At 37.1% G+C, this 20,294-nt stretch overlaps 2 protein-coding genes across 7 annotated transcripts in view; one reads left to right on the top strand and one right to left on the bottom strand.

The window, feature by feature from the left end:
• ST7L (suppression of tumorigenicity 7 like) overlaps positions 1-14,866 on the bottom strand; it is a 144,262-nt gene extending 129,396 nt beyond the window's left edge. For all 6 annotated transcript variants that reach the window (XR_009504193.1, XM_059927837.1, XM_059927858.1 and 3 more), the window contains exons 1-5: positions 14,643-14,866; positions 12,839-12,921; positions 9,559-9,721; positions 4,352-4,406; positions 1,585-1,700 (exon numbers count right to left, since the gene is read on the bottom strand). Coding sequence is in view for 5 of the 6 variants with exons in the window: in XM_059927837.1 (XP_059783820.1) it covers positions 1,585-1,700; positions 4,352-4,406; positions 9,559-9,721; positions 12,839-12,921; positions 14,643-14,850 (625 nt within the window). In the remaining variant the exon portion in view is untranslated. The remainder of the gene's footprint in view (positions 1-1,584; positions 1,701-4,351; positions 4,407-9,558; positions 9,722-12,838; positions 12,922-14,642) is intronic.
• Positions 14,867-14,960: 94 nt separating this feature from the next.
• CAPZA1 (capping actin protein of muscle Z-line subunit alpha 1) overlaps positions 14,961-20,294 on the top strand; it is a 48,990-nt gene continuing 43,656 nt past the window's right edge. Inside the window, exon 1 of the mRNA XM_059927921.1 lies at positions 14,961-15,605. Within this exon, the coding sequence (XP_059783904.1) occupies positions 15,567-15,605 (39 nt within the window). The 5' untranslated portion in view covers positions 14,961-15,566. The remainder of the gene's footprint in view (positions 15,606-20,294) is intronic.

Here is a 20,294-nt window from a genome sequence, read left to right on the forward strand (position 1 = left end):
GGATAGCCATGGTTGTTATTTGAAAAGCCTGCCAAGGTTTGCAATTCTGCCCATGAGAAGGAGGTGAAGCCTTAATATCCAGAGTCACCTCAGTCCTCATAGTTAACAATACAATACTGATTTTCCACTGCTGTTATTTCCTTAACATTATACTTTTGCCATTAATGTAAACATTAAGCATATAAACATAAAGCAATTCCTTTTTCTCTGATTTGCAGTTAAACCATTTTATGTAATCATACCAAAGATCCTTGGGTTTCCTGCTACCATACATGCTGAATATATTTAATGCAGCAGAGATATATCACAATGAACTCACTTCAATGTTGGAAAACTGGCTGTTTTTCAGACCCTAATTGTTGGTGATTTTCTTCTGCCTATCAATGTGATGAGTAGAAGCAGTAATAGTATAGTGGTTAAGAGCCAAACTTGAGCTTGAAACCCAGCTTTTTCATTTATTAGCTAGGTGATTTAGGGCGTGTTACTTGTTTCCCCTTTGCCTCAGTTTCTTTATATTTAAAATGTGGCTGATAATAGTACCTATATCATGAAGTGATTGGGAAGATTAAATTAGTATCTTTATATAAATTGCTTAGAACAGTGCTTGGCGCATAATAAGTGTTATACAAGTGTTAGCTATTATTACTGAAATTGCTTAAGACATCTGTGACACCAAGGCTATTCATTCATTCATACTTCCATCAAAGAATAAATATTAATATTTACAGTATATCAGGCAGTGTGCTAGATGATAGGGACTCAAAGATGACAAGTATAGTCCCTAATTTCCACAGTTTCACACATTATTAGGGAGGACAAACATTAAAACAACATGATAAATTAACAAATAAGTGTTTACAGTTGAATAAATTAACTAAAATTATTATAAAAGTGAGGTTTGGACTAAGTACTGCAGAACTATAGAGAAGATCAGGGAAGGCTTCCCAGAGAATGAGACTTTTAATTTTGAAGGATAAAAGTAGAAGCATAGATAAGGTGGGAGAGGGCAGTCAAAATAGTTGTGATAAAGATCCCTGTCTTTCAGCCAAACATTTAAGAGTTTCTATACTCACTTCTACAGAGAAGATTAGACAGAACTAAACACAGACATTTCTATGATCTTCCACCACTTTACATGCATCCCTGACTTATGACTGGAATAAAATATACCCCATTTTTCTCTACATGCTGTGCCCCAATGTTTAACTTTGCCTTACTCTTTTTTTTTTTTTATGTGTATAATTATAGGTGTTAACTCCCCCAACCAAAACTGGGTACACTGTTCTCTGTATAAGCAATTGCTGTATTCGATCTGAAAGGCTTTTTAAGTAATAAAAGAAGCAATTTAATTAATTTTTGTAAAATACTTTAAATTCTATAAAGAATTTAAATTTTATCTTATAAAAGACAAAAAAGTACGATAACCTAGTTTACAATCATAATTAGTTTCAATTTAATCTGGGTTTCTTATCAATGATGCAAACAACTCCAAGCCAAATAACTTTGTATAATAAATAACTCTAAAAAACTTTAAAAATAATTTTTATGACTACTGTTTACCCCAAGAACAGATATGACACATACCTGTGTCTGAAGGACGTAAAAAGTCCGTGTCACAGGTGAAAAAGGTCTGATGGTCCTGAGCTGACAAATTCATGTCATAGTATGTAAGTGGCTCTTTACCAGTCACCCAAGTGTATCTTTACCAAAACACAATAAAATATGTAAATTGAACATGAAAGAGCATCTGTCTGCTACAACAGACACTTTTTAAAATTCAAAAATATACTGCTACAAGTCTTATTTCAGGATGTTCAAAAGCTTATTATAATCAATAAAACAAAAGAGATAACCTATCTAAACTACTTAGAGTACAATAATAAAACATCAAAAACCAAAAGGGAAAAGGCTAGATTATTCAACAAACAGTGCTTCAAAGTTGAATTTGAAGGGATAAAACAATTTGACTTAAATATATACTTTTTAAAGTATACTTAAATAAATTCTCAGTGAATTAGAGTTAAGTATTAAAAGTAAAACTACAAAGAAACTAGAAGAAAACACAAGTGAATTTTTACTAGATGTCAAGATGATAAAGGGTTTTCAAAGCATAAAAGCAAAAAAAACTTTTTTCAGATTTTACTAAATTCGAAATTTTACCTTTCATTTCTTCCTAAAACCCTCAATAATTAATAGCAGGTAACAAACTGTCTAATAAATACATTTTAAAATATCCAATCTCATTGGTAATTAACAAATAGCAAATTAAAATAACAATTTTTACTATTCACCTATAAAATTGGCAAATATATATTGTCAAGGGTGAGGTGGGACTCACACATATTGCTGTTATAAATATAAATTGGTATTTACATTTCTTTTTCCAGAAATCAATTAGATAATATCTATCAAGAGTCTTAAAAATATTCACACCTAGTTAGACGATGGGTATATGGAATTCCATTATACCACTCTCTCTACTTTTGTTTATTTTTGAAATTTTCCACCATTAAAAGAAGAAAAAATTAAAGGGGGGAAAAGAAACTGTTCACACCTTTTGATTCAGTAATTCCAGTGCTACAAATCAACCCTAAGGAAATAATCATATATGTGGCTAAAGATTTATGTATAAAGCTATCGCTCTAGAGTAAATGTTAACAGTGAAATATAACCTGTGATCTGCATAGGGGAGCAGTAGGTAAGTTATGTATGGTACCTCCATATAATAGAATACAGTACAACTATTAAAAATCATGTTTTTGAAGAAATTCATGTTTTGAAGAAATTCTGTGGTAAATTCACACATAATGAATTTTATATATTATGATGTTCAAGTTTTGTTTCTATATATGCGTATAGAAGAGAGACTGGATGGAAATACTAATAGCAGTTATCACTTAGTGGTAGAAAAAGGTGATTTTTTACTTTCTTTTTTATACATCTTTTTATTTTCCAACTTTCTACAATGAATATGTATATATTTTATAATCAGAAAAAGCATCTTAAAAGCACATTGTGTTATTTATATACATGATCAAAGATTTTAAGTTACTTAATAGTATAAGTTGCCTTTAAAGTTGCTATTTAAAGTTTTTAGCTATTTTAGGAGAAATTATAATGAAGAAAAAGGAAAAAGCGAATCCTTGTTCCCTTAGCAAAGTTTGGTATACTTTCTGAAATCATAAAAAAAAATCAACGATCTACATTAATCCCGAAATGATTTAAAGCAGCTAAAAAACACATGTACAGTATCAATAACTTAAATTAGAAGTAAATTTTAAAAGACTCAGTAAAGTAAAACAAGGATTGGGCCATAAAATGGCTCATACCAAAGAGTTCTATACACTTGCTAAAGGTTGGCTACGATATGATTCTAAGCTTCCTAGAACCACACAATGATTACCAGTGCAATTTAGACGTCTACATTAAGATAAACTAATCATTCAAAAAAGAAGCATTAAGTGTTCCTTATACTAAGATAAGAAATTTCTCTGTAAGATTTTCATGAAGTAGATACTATAAGATAACAAGAATAGCCTAAAAACTTTTTAATAAACACAGTGAGAAGTTCAAGGACCTGTTTCTTGCAGAATCCCTTAATATAGGCTAATGGCATCTATCATAAAAGCCTAGCTTTGGCTTCCCAGGATGTGACTGTCCTACACTATCAAGTACTTACGCACAGGGATTACTGCTAAATTATTTTGTATCCCCATCATTTTGCATAGTGCCAATACATAGTAGACATAAACTGTTTCTCGTTCAATGAATTAAACAACATGCCCCAGTCTACCTCCAGGTAAAACACAGCCCTTTCCAAAACAAAAGTAAAGTACCTTTGGTCATAAGTTTCAAAAGTCGTTTTCTCATTTAGAATAAAAACCAGAAGAGAAATGGATACAACAGTGTAGCTAGGGAATGGCAATATAAAATACAATACAAAAATATTATGCCCTGTACTGTTGCACAAATGAAATTTATATTCACATTCAGATTGATATTTTCTAATGAATCGTCAAATAAAGTTTGCAATTGAGCACATGTGCACAGGAATATGTTGACATTTGCAATTTTTTCTCAATCTCATGAATTATTTGAAAAGGCTTTCTGCCATAAACCAAGAGCCAAATGTATACTTATATCACAAACATATGGTTTGAAGCAATGTTTCTCATGATTATAAAAGTAAATATAGTCAAGATGCTGCCAATTAAACCTTGGGCTAATCATTTTACCTTATATCAGTATCTCCAACTAGAAGAGCTGTGATGTATTTGTAAAAATAAATTTTTCCATAATACTTTTATTCTAAAACCAATGCCATAATTATACTGAAAGCAAAATGTAATACCTCCTATATTCTGCTCCTCTGAAAAGATTTAGAGGATTTCTCCATACCTTGCATTCTAAAAAACAAAGAGAAAAAGGGGGAAAATAAGACAGTTTAATCAAATGTAGTTAAATCTTAGTTTGGTCAACATGTATTGTGTAGTCACTGTATGCTAAGTACAGTGCTAGCCACATATAGCGCAAAGATGAATAAGGCATGGATCACCCCTGCTGTCACACAGCGTACAACCAAATCTAGTCATTCCCTTATTTCTGTCTCCATAGCATTTGGTTCACAATCCAAGTACAGCACTTACCATATTACAATGTGACTATCTGGTTTTCAGTTTTTCCTTTAAAATATGAGCTTTTAAAACTTTGCTCATTTTGTACTTCTGGAACCTACCACAGCATTTGGAACTAACTTAACTGAATTAAATGTAGCATGAGAATTAGTTATGTAAACTATCACCTACACTGTGTAGTAAGTGCTATGATAGAGATATGTTTTGTTCCAAGAGATAAAAAGGAAGTGATTAAGTTTGTTCTGGAGAAATTAGGGGAGACTTTAGAAAGGTTGTGACATTTAAACTTGAACCACTGTAAAAATGAGTAGAAGGTTGCCAGATGAAGAACATTCTAAGCAGAGGAAGTATCAGAAAACCACACAGCATACTTAGGTTAGAGTACATGGTAGAAGGTGAGAGGGAGAGCTGTAAATGAGGCTAGAAAATAGACTGGGGGAAATTGATGAAGGGGCTTACATACCATGTAAAGAGTTTAGACATTATCCTTAGTCAATCAGAAGCCATCAAAGGTTTATAAACAGAAAAATAACAAATATCAGGACTTTGTTTAGATCAGCAGTTCTCAAAGTATGATTCATGGAACTGCAAAGTAACAACTCGTTTCATAATAAATGCTAAGACATTGTTTGCCTTTTTAACTTGTTGACTTGAACTCAACCCTGAGAGTAAGGGCGTCCTTAAATTTTGTGCCCCAAGCACCTGACTTGCCTCACACTAGTCCCAGTCCTGCAAAGTTGGGCTAATGGTACAAAATCAATGGTTGGTAAAACTTCTGGTACTTTAAAGTAGTGGTCATTGGATTCCTCACCCCAATCCCAGTAAACAAGGCAACCAAATATGATGGTTGTCTCCAGTATAAGCAATTGTTTTTTGAGGTGGACTGACCTTTTTTTTTTTTCATGGAATCTCACTTTTACTTGAAAGAGTCACTAACAGACAAATTTATGATTATTCAGACAGATACCTGGCAAACATTTCCTCAAAGTTGAACAAACTGAGTCTGTCAAATTCAAGGAAGAAAAAACAGTATTTGCTGCCAATGATAAAACTTGAGCTTTCAAGTACATATTAGAATTTTGAAAAACTTGTATCAGTTACCAGGAGCTTGACCATTTCTCAACTTAAAGGCTTTCCTGTGAGATTAGTGGTATTAACAAATGTCATTTTAAAAAATTATACAATATGTCAATATTTGGAAGACATGTATAACTCAGGGAACGAGTATTTTCCAAGTGGCCAATGCATGATTTATAAAATTATTCATAAGTGAAAGACCCATTCAAAATGGGACACCAAGGGACTGTAATGTACAGAACATGAAAAGTTAACTGGTATAGCTTCAGATTCCACATTGCAACTAAACTTTAAGAAAGTACCTCAGTAAATTTTGGTGTTGTATTGAAAATGAATATCCACAACCTTCTGAAAAGGTTATTAAAATACTTTTCCCTTTTCCAACTACATATCTGTGTGAGAACAGATTTTCTTCATAGATGTCAAGCAAAACAATATTTCACAACAGACAATGCAGAAGCAGATATGAGAATAAGCAATTTTTACTAAGCTAGATATTAAAGAGATTTAAATAAATGTAAAGAAATGGCAGTCTTCTGATTAAAATTTTCTTGTTTTGGAAAATATAATTATTTTTCATGATACGTGTATTAGCTCAGGCTGCCATAACTAAATACCATAGATTGGATGACTTAAACAACAGAAATTTATTTTCTCACAGTTCTGAAGTCTGAAAGTCTGAAATCAGGGTGCCAGCATGGTTAGGTTCTGGTGAGAGCTCTCTTCCTGGCTTACAGATGGCTGCCTTCTTCCTGTGTCCTCACATGTCTCCTCCCATAGTGGAGAGAGAAATTAATCTCTCTTTTTCTCCTAAGGCTACCAATCCTATCACATTAGAACCCCACCCTTACAACCTCATTTAACCTTAATTGTCTCCTAAAAGTCCTGCCTCCAAATATAGTTACATTAGAGGTTACAGCTTCAACATATGAATTTGAGGTGGGGGAGAGACACAGTTCAGTTCACAGAACAATGTTAACATGCAATGGGTTTCCTGTTATTTTAAAAATAACTAATAAATATCTTTTAAATTTGTTTTAATTTCTAATATGGTAAATATTGGGGATATAATCAATATATAAACAAAAGCTCTCTGAGGTCTTCAATAATTTTTAGGAGTATAAATGATTCCTGAATCTAAAAAATTTGAGAACCACTTTTGTACATAGTAAGGGGAGAGAAGGTACTAAAAAAAGAAGTATCATAGGCAGGGAAACCAGTTAGGATATACAGCAGTAGTCCAGGAAAGAGATATCTAAGGCCTACATATGGGACACTGAATGTTGAAATAAAAGAAGGTAAAATAGAGTCAAGGTAATTTTTGAGGGGAATCAATAGCATACGATGAGGGTCAATAGTCTGGAGAAGGAAGGAGAAATAAAAGAGATATAATCTAAAACAACTCGAAGGTTTCTATTTTGGAAATTAATAGATTTTAGGATTATGGAAGGTACCTACTGAAAGAAGATAATTAGTAGTTTCACTTTGGACAGAACGAGTTTAGGGTTGCTTAGGGCCATCAAAGGTGGAGATTTCTAGCAAAGAGTTAGAAATGTGGGTCTAGAACATAAAAGAGAGCTTGGGGGCAGAAAGTTAACATTGGTTCTCCCAATATATATGTCTGTGGAAGATAATATTATAGAAGGAGATGCAGTTACCCAGGGAGAGAAAGTGGAACCAAAGGAGAACTGTGACTCACTTCTGAGGTCAATTCATGCATCTCTTCTGTGAAACATTTTGTGGCCTTCCTTCCAAGAATAACTGACCATTCCCTCTTTTCATCACCATAGTATCTTCTATACACTATATAAAAGTATCTTTTGTATCTTTTGCCATCACTTATTTATATGTCTGTATCCTGTACTAAGCTGGAATGTTCCTAAGGTTATCTTCACTTTCATTATGCAATGGTATACTCAATCTCACAATAGGGAATAAGATTGTATAATGCATTATTGTTATAATTATTTACATACTGGACTCTGAGCTTCTTGAGGACAGATCTATGTCATATTCATCTTTTTTTTTTTAAGATTTATTATTTGTTTATTTATTTATTTATTTTTTGGCTGCGCGGGGTCTTAGTTGCAGCACGCAGGATCTTCGTTGTGGTGCGTGGGCTTCTCTCTAGTTGCGGTGTGCGGGTTTTCTCTTCTCTAGTTGTGGTGCACAGGCTCCAGGGCACATGGGCCCTGTAGTTGTGGTGCACGGGTTCCAGAGCGTGTGAGCTCTGTAGTTTGCAGCATGCAAGCTCTAGTTGAGGTGCACAAGTTCAGTAGTTGTGGCACACGGTCTTAGTTGCCCCATGGCATGTAGGATCTTAGTTCCCTGACCAGGGATCGAACCTGTGTCCCCTGCATTGTAAGGTGGATTCTTTACCACTGGACCTCCAGGGAAGTCCCTCATATTCATCTTAATATGCCTTATTCTTAAGAGTTCTGTAATTATTCTATGAAAGGGGAGAAAGGAGTAGGGGAGAGAAAATTACCATTATTCCTTCCTGTAGTCCTGAATGGCTGCCAACCTCATCCCTTCTAATCCTGGTCAACACCCACTCAAGCTTTTTTTTTTTTTTTAATTTATTTATTTACTTATTTATGGCTGCATTGGGTCTTCGTTGCTTCACGTGGGCTTTCTCTAGTTGCGGTGAGTGGAGGCTACTCTTCGTTGTGGTGTGTGGTCTTCTCATTGTGGTGGCTTCTCTAGCTGCGGAGCATGGGCTCTAGGTGTGCAGGTTTCAGTAGTTGTGGTGCAAGGGCTCAGCAGTTGTGGCTTCCAGGCTCTAGAGCACAGGTTCAGTAGTTGTGGTGCACAGGCTTTGTTGGTCCACGGCATGTGGGATCTTCCCGGACCAGGGCTCAAACCTACGTCCCCTGCATTGGCAGGCGGATTCTTAACGACTGCGCCACCGGGGAAGTCCCCCACTCAAGCTTTAGGACTCAGTTTAGACAGTTCTTTCCTACAGACTTTCCCTGACCACACCTAAAAAGTGCCAGCAACTGCACTCAGGTAGCATTTTTCTACTAAATTAATATAACTCTAGTGGTTAGGTTTATTGAACAAATGAGACATTATGACATTCTGCAGAATTAACTCATTTGTATGAGTTAACTGTATGATTATAACCTATACCAAATGAAAGAAACAATAATCCAAAAATGTCATTTCTATCTGGCTTCAAATATTTTACTTTCCTAATTGCGTAATTACTAGATACATATAGAGGAATAGTCTACAGTTTATGTATGACAACAGATTATCCATACATGAATAACAGATTTTGATATCTTTGTAAATATATTGAGAAGAAAAACTATTTTTCCTAACTTTGCTCTCTTGGAAGAGATGGCTAATTGTCTCTGTTCTCTCCTTTATCAGCAGTAAGATCCCCTTATCACCTGTGCATATATACACTGAGAAAATGATTACAATTTCTAGCCTCCCTTACAGCTAGTTCTGGCTATATGACAAAGGTCTGACCAGTAGAAAGTAAGTTGAAATAGTATGTGACACTGCTCAGAAGTGTCCTTGGCTGCTGTGGGGTGGGGTGTGGGGAAAGCGTCTTCTCCTGGCTTATTCTCCTTCCTGATGACTAGACTGTGGACATGATGGCTGAAGCCAGAGCAACTGTCTGGAATCACAAGGAAAAACTGCATTGGAGATGGTCGCAAACAAAATAGAAGGAGTCTAGGTCTCTGATGATCATTGCTCTCCATATCAGCCACAGGTTACCTATATTTAAAGGAAAGACAAACTGCTCTCTACTGTTATGAGTTTTCTATCTGCCACAGCCAAACACAATCTTAACAATACAGCTCTGAATACACATTAAGTCAGTAGTAGTCACCTGACAAATTCTGTCTGCTGGTTTCACTTTCTCTGCTGCTGGAAGGAGAACCTGGCTCTGAAATGCTGCCTTCTGTTCCTCCCATCAGTGGTCGCAAATGGCTTACAGATACTTGCTCAATAAAAGATGTGCCATGCTTATGGAAGTACCACCATTCAAATATCTGTGACAAACAGAAAACATCTTTCACTTAAAATAGAATTAATCAGCAGATATATGAGCTCAAATCAAAACATTCTCTCAAGATGTTCCTGTTTAATTCAGCATTTGAAACGTGCCCTCCTTCCAAAAAATAAGCCAAACACAAGATTCCCTGATAACACATGCCAAGCCAAGGTAAAATGCCGTTTTACAACTGTAATGAAATTCAGACAAGCTTAGGCAACACTAGAAGAAATACGTCTGTAAATAAAACATTAAAAAAACAGAAGTGTTTAAGCTATAATGTAACTTACATTACGATGTCATTTTAGTCTATCTGTAGCATAATTAAAAGAAAAACAATTTTGAAACAACTAGCATGGTGGATTAACCACTAGACTAGGGTTAGAATGCCCACATTTGACTCCCAATTCAGCCATATATTAGCTGTGTGTTTTGGGCAAGTTAACTTCTAACCTCTCAGAGCCTCAATGTCCTATCTAGTAAATATGGTTAACAAGAATTGTAAGTGCTTTTAAACAATAAAGTACTACTCCAGTATTTGGTAGTATTATTAATGTAGGTTAAGAGTCAAGTTGATTCCCATATTGAACCATTTAAAAATCAGGATATTCATATCTTTCTGTTTCCATGGTTTATCATTGTTATAAGAAGAGGAATCAAAAGCAGCTCTCTGTGTTGAATGAGCAGAATGTTTCATGTTCGGATACTCCAGCCTTTTCAACTCCCTTTGCTGGCTCCTTTGGGTCTGAGCTTAAATGACATGTCCGAGGGAACTTTTCCTGACTCCACAGACCAGAAAGCTATGTTATGCACTCCCATTGGCTCTTTTATTCTCCTTTCAGAGTAATCTTTTTACTCGTAATAATTAAACAACTGGCTTTGTTGCTATTCTTCAAGCTTCCAAGCACATTACCTCTTCAGGCAGAAATAACACAAGCAGCACAACTAGCTTTCTCATTTCAGGTGGTAAAAGAAATTATAAATAAACTTTGCTGATAAAAACTCATCAATATTTCAAGGGTAATGACACAGTTTAACCTTTAAAATGTTATTTGAATTCTTAATTTTTGTAAATTTAAAATGCTGGTTTAAAAAAAGTAACAACAAATTTTAAAAACTTTTACATATTACATACGTAAGTTGTATATTATATATATGTAAGTTTTCTCCCCTCCTTATAAATGAGGAAATTAAGACTCAGAATTCATGTGACTTGCCCAAAGTTATCAGATAGTAAATGGCAGAGTCAAGACTCAAAACTACATCTGCTGGTTCCAAGAACAATGCTTTTTCTACTACATCAGCTGTTTAAAGATAGTTTATCTTGTTTATTTAGATTTTTATATGCTATGACAAAATATGCTAAATTATGAGTAGGCTTTATAAATCAATAAATTTCGAGGTTTTTAATAACAGAGTTTTCACCCAGAATTCCTCAATAATTTTTTTTCAGTCAAGAGAAAAATTTCTTTCTCATCTGGTATTTCACTTCAACAAAATGGTCAAGTGTTCGTCCCTATTTAAAAAAACAAAACAAAAAACTACTCCAATATAAATGCTATTATTTTTACATTTCTACTATAGTTATAGAGCACCACCTAGAGATGAGAAAAAAATACAGAAAAATTTCATTGGCCATGCATGCCATAATACTTCCTAAGATTTTTATCTGTAGCAGTATTTTTCCAAAGTTTATACTATGAAACACTAGTTCTCAGGGATGTTAATAAAGATTATAAAATTTTTAAAAATCTTTTTAAAATAAAAATGATAGCTTGGTTAAATAAAGCAAGGGAAAGCTGAATTAAACAGGTTTCTTTATTGTGGCACTTCTTAGAATAACGTGGCCAAAATTCATTAGTGTATGTCATGTTGTTGCAAGCTTTCACACACACTATCTCATTTAATCCTCATAACTATGAAGTTGATACATTTTTTTTTTTTTTTTTTGGCTACAACAGGTGGCTCATGGGATCTTAATTCCCTGACCAGGGATCCAACCCAGGCCTCAGCAGTGAAAAGTGCGGAGTCCTCTGGGGCTTCCCTGGTGGCTCAGTGGTTGAGAATCCTCCTGCCAATGCAGGAGACACAGGTTCAAGCCCTGGTCCAGGAAGATCCCACACGCTGAGGAGCAACTGAGCCCGTGCGCCACAACTACTGAGCCTGCGCTCTAGAGCCTATGAGCCACAACTACTGAAGCCTGCGTGCCCTAGAGCCCGTGCTCCACAACAAGAGAAACCACCGAAATGAGAAGCCTGTGCACCGCAAGGAAGAGTAGCCCCCACTCACCACAACTAGAGAAAACCCGCGCGCAGTAACGAAGACCCAGTGCAGCCAAAAATTAATTAATTAATTAATTAATTTTTAAAAAAATTAATTGAGTTGAGTCTTAAACCACTAGACCACCAAGGAATTTCCAAGTTGATACTATTATTATCTCCAGTGTACAGATGAGGAAATTGGAGCTTTAGAAAAAAGTTAATTCACTTTCTTGAAGTCATACAGCTAAAGTGATGGTTAGCCTGTCTCCCAAACTCTGCTCTTAAACACTCTAGAGAAGGTAACTGGCAGCCTATAAGCCTAATTCAAGACAGATAAATTTTTAGTCTGCCCGATGTTGCCAACATTAAAGTACTGGAAGATTTTATATAAAAACTTTATATCCAGGTTCTCTTGAAATTGTCTGAAAAAATTGGAAGACCTGGTAATACTGGTCTGCAAGTCTACATGGCAACAATTAGCTTTAGTCTTTTCTAGAAGGAGCATGTACTGTCCAGATTACCCGGTCTTCAAAGTAAATAAAAATTTCAATTTTTACACTCTGCCAATTTTACTCACTTTTGTTACTAAGCCGAGCCTGCAAGCATTTAGATCACAACCCACCTCCCACCACACCCCCCCCAACATACAATAGTCTTTTATACGCAAATGAATACTATCAATCTCTAAAAGTGGAGAAGTTGCAGTGTTTTTTTAAATGTTTTTTCACATTTTGAGAATGTGAAAAATTTTGAGAATGCTGATCTATAAGTATTTGTAATTATTATAATAACTATTTAAAGAGGTTTGATATTTAGATAAACACCAAAGCACGAAGGAAATGGAAACTACTTACAAATATTAGTCCTGATATCAAAGAAGATGTCCCTGTAAGTGCCACATAGAATTTGGGCGTCAATGAATTTAAAAATACTGTCACTGCCAAAAAGAATAAAAAAATCAAAGTTAAAAAAAATAAGTACCCAAGTTACAAATATGCAGGTGTCTTTATGAGTGGAGGGACATAAGTAGTATTAATATCTAGTATGAGATTCATTTGAGAAAGTTGTAATTTTTAAAAAGCTACTTTAAATTCTCATTGTATCATATCTTTAAAATGCCTTCACATATGTAAAGGTAGGATTTTACACTGCTGATTTGTTAAATAAGCAAATCAAAATGAGATCATTTAGCTTGCTGTTGAGAATAAAACCAGGAATATCATAATTTAGACAAGAACTTTTGCAATTCCATAAGGATAATCTAAACAAACATACTGTTACAAAGGAGGATTAAAACTACTTCCTAATTATTTTGGTGAGATACAAACCAGTGTTTCAAATTAGAGGGAAGGAACCAGTGTGTGTATTTGGTATGTCAGCTACAAAGGCAAAATAACCCAAAAAGAAGAGCAAACTAAGAGCTCCCTAAACCTGATTCACTGAAAACCTAGACCAGATTCTTCACTTCAAACAATTGTCTCATAAATACTTTGGGTTTTAGAAAGAAATAAAAATCTGTAAAGTCATTGACTCCCATCTAAATGGTGTATCTAGTTAATATGTAAAAAAAAAAAAAAATGATAAACTCAATTAATAACATTTCACTGAGCATACAAACCATTAGTAGTCACTTCATTAACCTGTAACAGAAACACCAAATTAGCTTTTCAAACAGTCTAGGAAGGCCAATTTATCTAGCTTATTTTAGTGTGTTAGTTGCATCTGAATTTACATACTATGTTCTTAAAAAGTCCAAAACATTTCAGAACATTATCTCACAGTCTTTCATGTCATTTCACAGAATAGAAAAGGGGACATTTGCCTTCTCTTGTTACAGAAAAATAAAACACAGTACTGACAGTCATAATCATCCCATAACAGAAATACTTCCATTTTAATCTGAGGCTGCCAATTTGTAATGACATGGTAAGAGGCCCTGGCTCCCATCCACTCTCTCCTGGCTACAGCTAAAGAATAATATTTGCAGAATCCAAGGGAATCATCACCTCTTATACGTCTTTGAAACTTCAGCCCACACTACACAGCAAGCTCTCTACAAATGTCGAAAGAAAGAACTAAGGAAAGAATCCACTGCTGTTTGTGGCTCTCTTTCTCTTTACTTCCTGTACTGTTCTATTTTATTACTCAAGATAAAGCCTAAAACAGAGAACGGACAAAAATATCATGAAAACTATTTCCTGACAAAACTATTTTAAAACATGAGAATGGCTGGCTAAGATTGTGTTGGTTTCTTTCAGATTTTTATTGTCTGGGTGTGGGTTCTCTCCGCTGAGTGGGGGGAGAATCAAAAGGTGTGTATAAATTCTGCATTCAAGTCTGAAAATGCTCTCATCTGCCCTACCACCTGAAGCTTCCAGCTTATCAGGTGGCTTCTCCTCGGGTGAAGGAGGACAGAAGAGAGAGGGCGGACCTTAAGAGCTTTAGGGAGGAGCCGGTAGTTGCAGCTCAGGTTTGGCAATCAGCTGCGAAGTAGCGGCCCAAGAGAAAAAGAACCCACTCGGTCGCACACACCGACTCATTCTGCGAAGCCCTCCAGTGATACTGAGAATCTCTGCCCTTTGGCCCTTGCCCCCGGCACCTCTCCTGCCCCCCAGTCCCCCTCGCCCGCCCGTCCCTCGGGAGCTCTGGGCCTCTCACCCGCTGCCAAATTCTCACACAGCCTCAGCGGGACCCTCAGAGCGTAAAGCAGCCCCAGCCCCGCCACGAACCACAGCGAGGCCCCAGTGCCCGCCAGCCCGGCCCGCAGCCGCTCCCTCCAGCCCAGCGGCGGGCTCAGGCCAGGAGCAGGGGCAGGAGAAGACGCCGCAGCAGTCGCTGCTTCACCTAAGCCGTCACCGTCCGCCATCTTGCCGCTCCCGGTGGCGCCGGGAGTTGGGAGGGGAGAAGGGCAGGAAACCGGGAGTCGGGAATCCTGGGATAGTGGCGGACCTGAAGTTGGCCTCTGTGAAGGCTGAGAGTCCCAGGGAACGGGGACCGAGAAAATTTGGAAGGTGGAGGAGTGCCCCAGGACTGGGGCTACCTATACCTTCCGAGGGAGGGAAGGGGCGGATAGCGGCACCTATTCTGGAGGAACTGGGCTAAGATGTGACCCCGGAGTGAAGTGTTTTAGCCTCCATACGCGTGAGGGTCACCTTCCACCCCATTCCTGGGGTTGAAAGAGCCACCGACCGTTCCAGAGTCCGAGCAGCACTTAGCCCTTCGGACTCGGCTGCCATGAAGAGCACTGGTACTCGGAAAATCTACAGGAGTAGCGACTGCAATTTGGTCGGCCGGAGCTCGGACGCCAATACCAGCCGAAGCACGCTCCCAACGTCCCATAGATGAATGGGGAAATTAATGTAACTCAGTGAGAAAAATATTAGACTTAAAATCATTTAAGTCACGCCGACTTACTGGGGCGTCGGCGCCTGGGCCCATCACCCCCGCCCGTAACTGACATGGCGCCCTAGCGGTCGGCGTTTCCGGGCGGGTCCTTCAGACGGCCCTCGCTGTGATTCCATCATTCGGCCTCCTTCCCGGCCTGCCTCGCGCCAGGGCCGGGCTGGGCCAGAACAGCCCAAGATGGCCGACTTCGAGGATCGGGTGTCGGATGAGGAGAAGGTAAGGGGTCCGCCTCTCTCTCTTACCTCTTCCCGAGACAGGGAACGGGGGCCCGACTCGGCTGCGGTGGGAACCCCGGCAGTACCCCCGGAAGAAAGAAGCTTCTTGGCCTGTGCTGGCATACGCTCTCCGCAGTCGGGATGCTTCCCTCTTGAGGGGCTTTCCTCTGCCTCACGGTGGCCCCAGTTCCCCATTCCTCAACTCTCTTTTCCCCCCGGGCCTGACGCACAGCCCAGTGGCCTTCCTGCGAGAGAAGAGACTTTCCCTTATTGAATCGTGACTGTGGACTCTTTTTGTATTTAAGAGAGGGGGCGACGATGATGTCGCGACGTATCAAGAAGCAGTTATTTTACCGCCTTTAGTTGCTGGGGCTCACCCCATCCCCCCATCTTTAGATATGATTGGGGCTAGCTTAGGGCGAGTCACTTCCTGGTCAGGGTGGCCTCTTAACTTCCCTTTTGCTCCTCCTTCCTCAGGAAGTGATTTTGCTGTCACGACTTCTCGACAGGGAGAGGTCCCTAAGGTGTTGGCCGCCTATCCACACACACCTCTTTTCCCACATGCTGTCCGCTGAACTAATTCGCAGTAATAAATGTGTAAGCCTCAGGGACATTTGCTTCAGGATTTGAACACCACTCTTTTCTCTGTAGACACTCCCTTGATTGTATGTATACGGCGCCCACGGTGACTCCATCCCTTCCATCTTACAATCTTTTAACGATAATTTTTGAAAAATAGTTTTCCATTTCTTGTTAACAAGACTAGCCAATGATTTTTTCTTTTTAACTCCAGAAAGGTTTTATGTAGCACATAAACTTGATGTTAACACATTCAAGTCTGGACAAAGCATCTTGCCTTCTTTGGTGCTCCAGTGTGGTATCTTTTTGATTATAGTTGACCTTGCCACTGAGTAATTTGTATACTTATTTCTTTAAAAGTGTCTTAAATACAAGAGAATATTTCACCTTAGGTGGAATAACTTTTTTCCTGACAACTGCACACCTTTCTTAACAGTTTGTCAGGCTTTTCAGTAAATATGTTAAAGACTTCAGAGTCCGTGGAAATTACAGTAGTTTCATTACATAACTCGTAATAGGACAAGAATTATGTCTTTTGTTTTCCACAGTGGCTTTTACAAAACGTACACCCTTGAATGCTCTGTAAATGTATCTGGGGTTTTCCTCTTTTAATAAAAGAGATTGGGATGGCAAAGGGGACTGTTTATGATCCAAGAGTCCTCTGTACAGAATAATTTGATATATCATACATATGCCATGCCATTTTGAAACGCTGTAGAGAGTGCTAAACATTCACATGCCGTTTAACAACACTTCAGCGTTAGATTTTCTCTCACTTGGAAATTGATTCTCATAAATGTGTAAGATTTAGGGGGGGAAAGGGCATTTTACACTGTATGTGAACTTATGCTAGAGAGAAAACTATAGTAAAATGTTTATTCTAAGGCAAACAGTTATGATTCACATGAAATTAAGTTACAGTGACAATCATGGGATAACAAAACATTTGTTAGCCCAACTGATGGTCCACTTACTTTAAGCAAAAATACTGTTACAGCAAAATTTCACTAAGAATTTAAGGTAATGAACTTTGAAGTTTACCAGTGTTGGGTTTTTGTTTTTGACACAGGGTTAGAATGCCTTTCTAATTAAACTTGGGGGAAAATATGTATTTCAAAGTGTAAATTAAGATGTCTTTGGATATTGACAGTGTTCAAATTAGTAACATTAATAGCCTTGATTTTGTAATAGCAGATCTCTGACCAGTTTTGTCTTATCTCCCAGCATACTTCTTTTGCTGTTTAATTTTAATAATGATGAAGCAAGCAAATCATAATTAGTAAGGTAAATCTACTGCCAAAAAATGTTGATGAATTTTATATTCAGTGAACAGGTTTTAGATTAACTACATTGTTTTCATTAGATAATTAAGAATAGCTGATATAAAAAATCTCATATAATAAATCCATATGATTTGGGATTACTGAAATTTTGTTCAATTTTTATTCCCAGAGATGAACTGATCTGTGTTTCTCTGTTGTGGATCAATAAGTAAAAAGAAAGGGCTTTGACTTGTAAGATTACTTAAATTCTCCTTCAATTTTATACCTACCTTGACCCCTTTTCCTCCAGGCTTCTGATGCCTTTTAACTGAATTCAAGAATTGAAAAAGTATTTTTCCAAAAAGACTTGTTGATATGAATATCTTAGCATTCATAAACAATAAGTGACCCTTAAATGAGATTCTTGTTGTACAAAACTTTCATAACCAAGACACTATTACAAACAAGATATTTTCAGGCTTAGTTTGTATATTGATTCTTCCTCGAAGGAACCGTGAAGTTTTCATTTTTTTCTTATTTTAACTAAGACCTCAACTGCATTTGATTTGATTTTTTTAACACATGTGTGTCATGCCAAATATATTTTAATACTGCTTTTTATCTTTTTACATTTTCTGAAAGCAGTGAACCCAGAGGTGAATTTGGGGTGATGGTCTCCGATTTCCTTGCAAGTATTTCTATAAAAGCTAGTAAGGTCAACCATTCTCATAACTAACTGCTGAAGTTTTTATCACTTTATAAAGAGGAAGTTGGGTTTTTTAACTTATGCATTGTTACCTGAAATGGTCATGATGAGCTGCCTAAATAAAACAGGAAGTTGAAAGTATAATAACTTGCAGAAATAAATACTTTTAGTTTTATTCTCAAGTTCAGTTTCTGAGAATGAGCTCTATTCCTCTAGTTACTTAGACTCTTCAGTTACTTGGTTCCAAAATGAAAAGATGCCATAATTAGGAAACTTGAGGTATGAGATGAACTATGTGTTTGGATTCTTTGCACTGACTGTTTCCTTTATTTCATGATTCAGCATTTTTAAAACATAAATGCCGACAGAATTTTAGGGCTGAAAAAAGTGCTACTAGCACATTTTTTTCCCTTCAGCCTAACTAGTAGAATATTTGTGTACAACTTCAAAAGTACCATAACTGAAAAATGGATCCCTTTGCTTTTAGTTTAGACAATACCGTCTTTAAGGCACTTTTTGAGAAATGGGTTTATCAAAATTATTTAGGAGAGATGTGGAAAATGTTATAAATAGATACTGAAATTTGAGGGCTCTGTTAGAGCCCATGAAAGATATTTATACTTTTAAAGTGGATTTCCTTGATTATGTGTTACCCCCTTAACTTAGTAGGTGAGTTATTACCCTTATAGGGCGAAATAAACCCTAAAGCTTAATTGCCATGGCTATTTTGTAATAAGTCGTTGCCTAGAATTAATACTACCATTTTTAAATCTTCTTTTCTGTTAGCTTTGCTGAGTAGTAGTCATATAATCTGTTACAAAATCCTTGGACAGGAGCATAAAGCCTAAGCAGGTACAAACTCAGATGCCCAATCTTTGGTGAGGAGCGTAGGTTCATTATAATTTCTTCTAGAACATTTAGCTATTTTATTAGGACCAGCCTTAATGCTAAGCAAAGCAGTGTAATTTGTCAAAAAATTCAGACCCCAGGTTGGTCTAATTCAGAAGCCATGCTTTTTTCACTATACTGTTTTTAACATGTATCCGTGAATGAAGAAATCAGAAGAGTCATCCATTTAATGAATTATAAATGAGGTATTTTGGGGTAGTGGGAAGGAATGATTCTGAACCTCAGTAGATTTGGCCTCTCCTTGCTGTGCTTTTGGTCACCAGTGTGATTTTTGAAAAATCACATACCTCTGTGGGCCTCGAAAGTTTTCTTCTAAAATAGGTAAGAGAAATTGGATCAGACTGACAGAACAAAGTTTAATGAACTTTTTCAAACTCTAATTTAAAAAAAAAAAACACAACTCTATTTAAGAAACTGAAACATTAAAACGTTCCAGGAGTTTCTGTCATTGTTTACTTTGGCACATTTGCCCCATAACAGACCTGTGAAATTCTTGGTTACTGCAACCAAGTCTTTTTATCTAGTGCCTAGCATACTACCAAGTACATAGTGTAGGCACAAGCTATTGGTATGAAAGAGACCAATCAATCACAGGTTCATTCGTTCTTATATTTTCCCAGCTCATGCTCCCTCATTCTCCCTCCCCAATTATTTCTGGTAATCTGTAGGTATTTCTTGTGTTCAAGAATGTGTCCACACTCTGGGTGCCTCTTCCAGCATTCATTGTGCCTGAGCATCTACTGCCGTTACTGATGCTCTGTCATGGCACTGCTAAGAACATTTGATCCCCTGGGAGCATTTTCCTAGTAAATTCCATAAAGTTCCGAAGCCTTATTGCATATCAAAATCAGTATGTATACTGTTGTCCCTAGGTATCTGTGGGGTAGTGGTTCCAGGACCCACCCCACCCCCCCATACCAAAATCCGGGGATGCTTAAGTCCCTTATATAAAACGTTGTAGTATAGTCAGCCCAATGTTTCGGCATCCATGGATCCAGAGGGCCGACTATGTATACTTTGAGCCTTGAAAAACCCCTGATAAAAGTATTTCCTTCATCTTCTATAAGTTCTCCCCTTTAGAGCTCAGAAAAACACACACTGTAGGATCAGGTGTCATTGTTCTTTTCTGTCTCCAGTGCACAAACTCCTTCATCATTTTGAAAAAAATAAAAAAGTTAAAGTCCTTATATGGATCAGCTCCTGAAAATAAAAACCCTGGATAGGGGAAACTAGT

This window comes from Balaenoptera ricei, chromosome 1 (assembly GCF_028023285.1).
Source record: "Balaenoptera ricei isolate mBalRic1 chromosome 1, mBalRic1.hap2, whole genome shotgun sequence".
In the NCBI taxonomy this organism is placed as follows: Eukaryota; Metazoa; Chordata; class Mammalia; order Artiodactyla; family Balaenopteridae; genus Balaenoptera; species Balaenoptera ricei.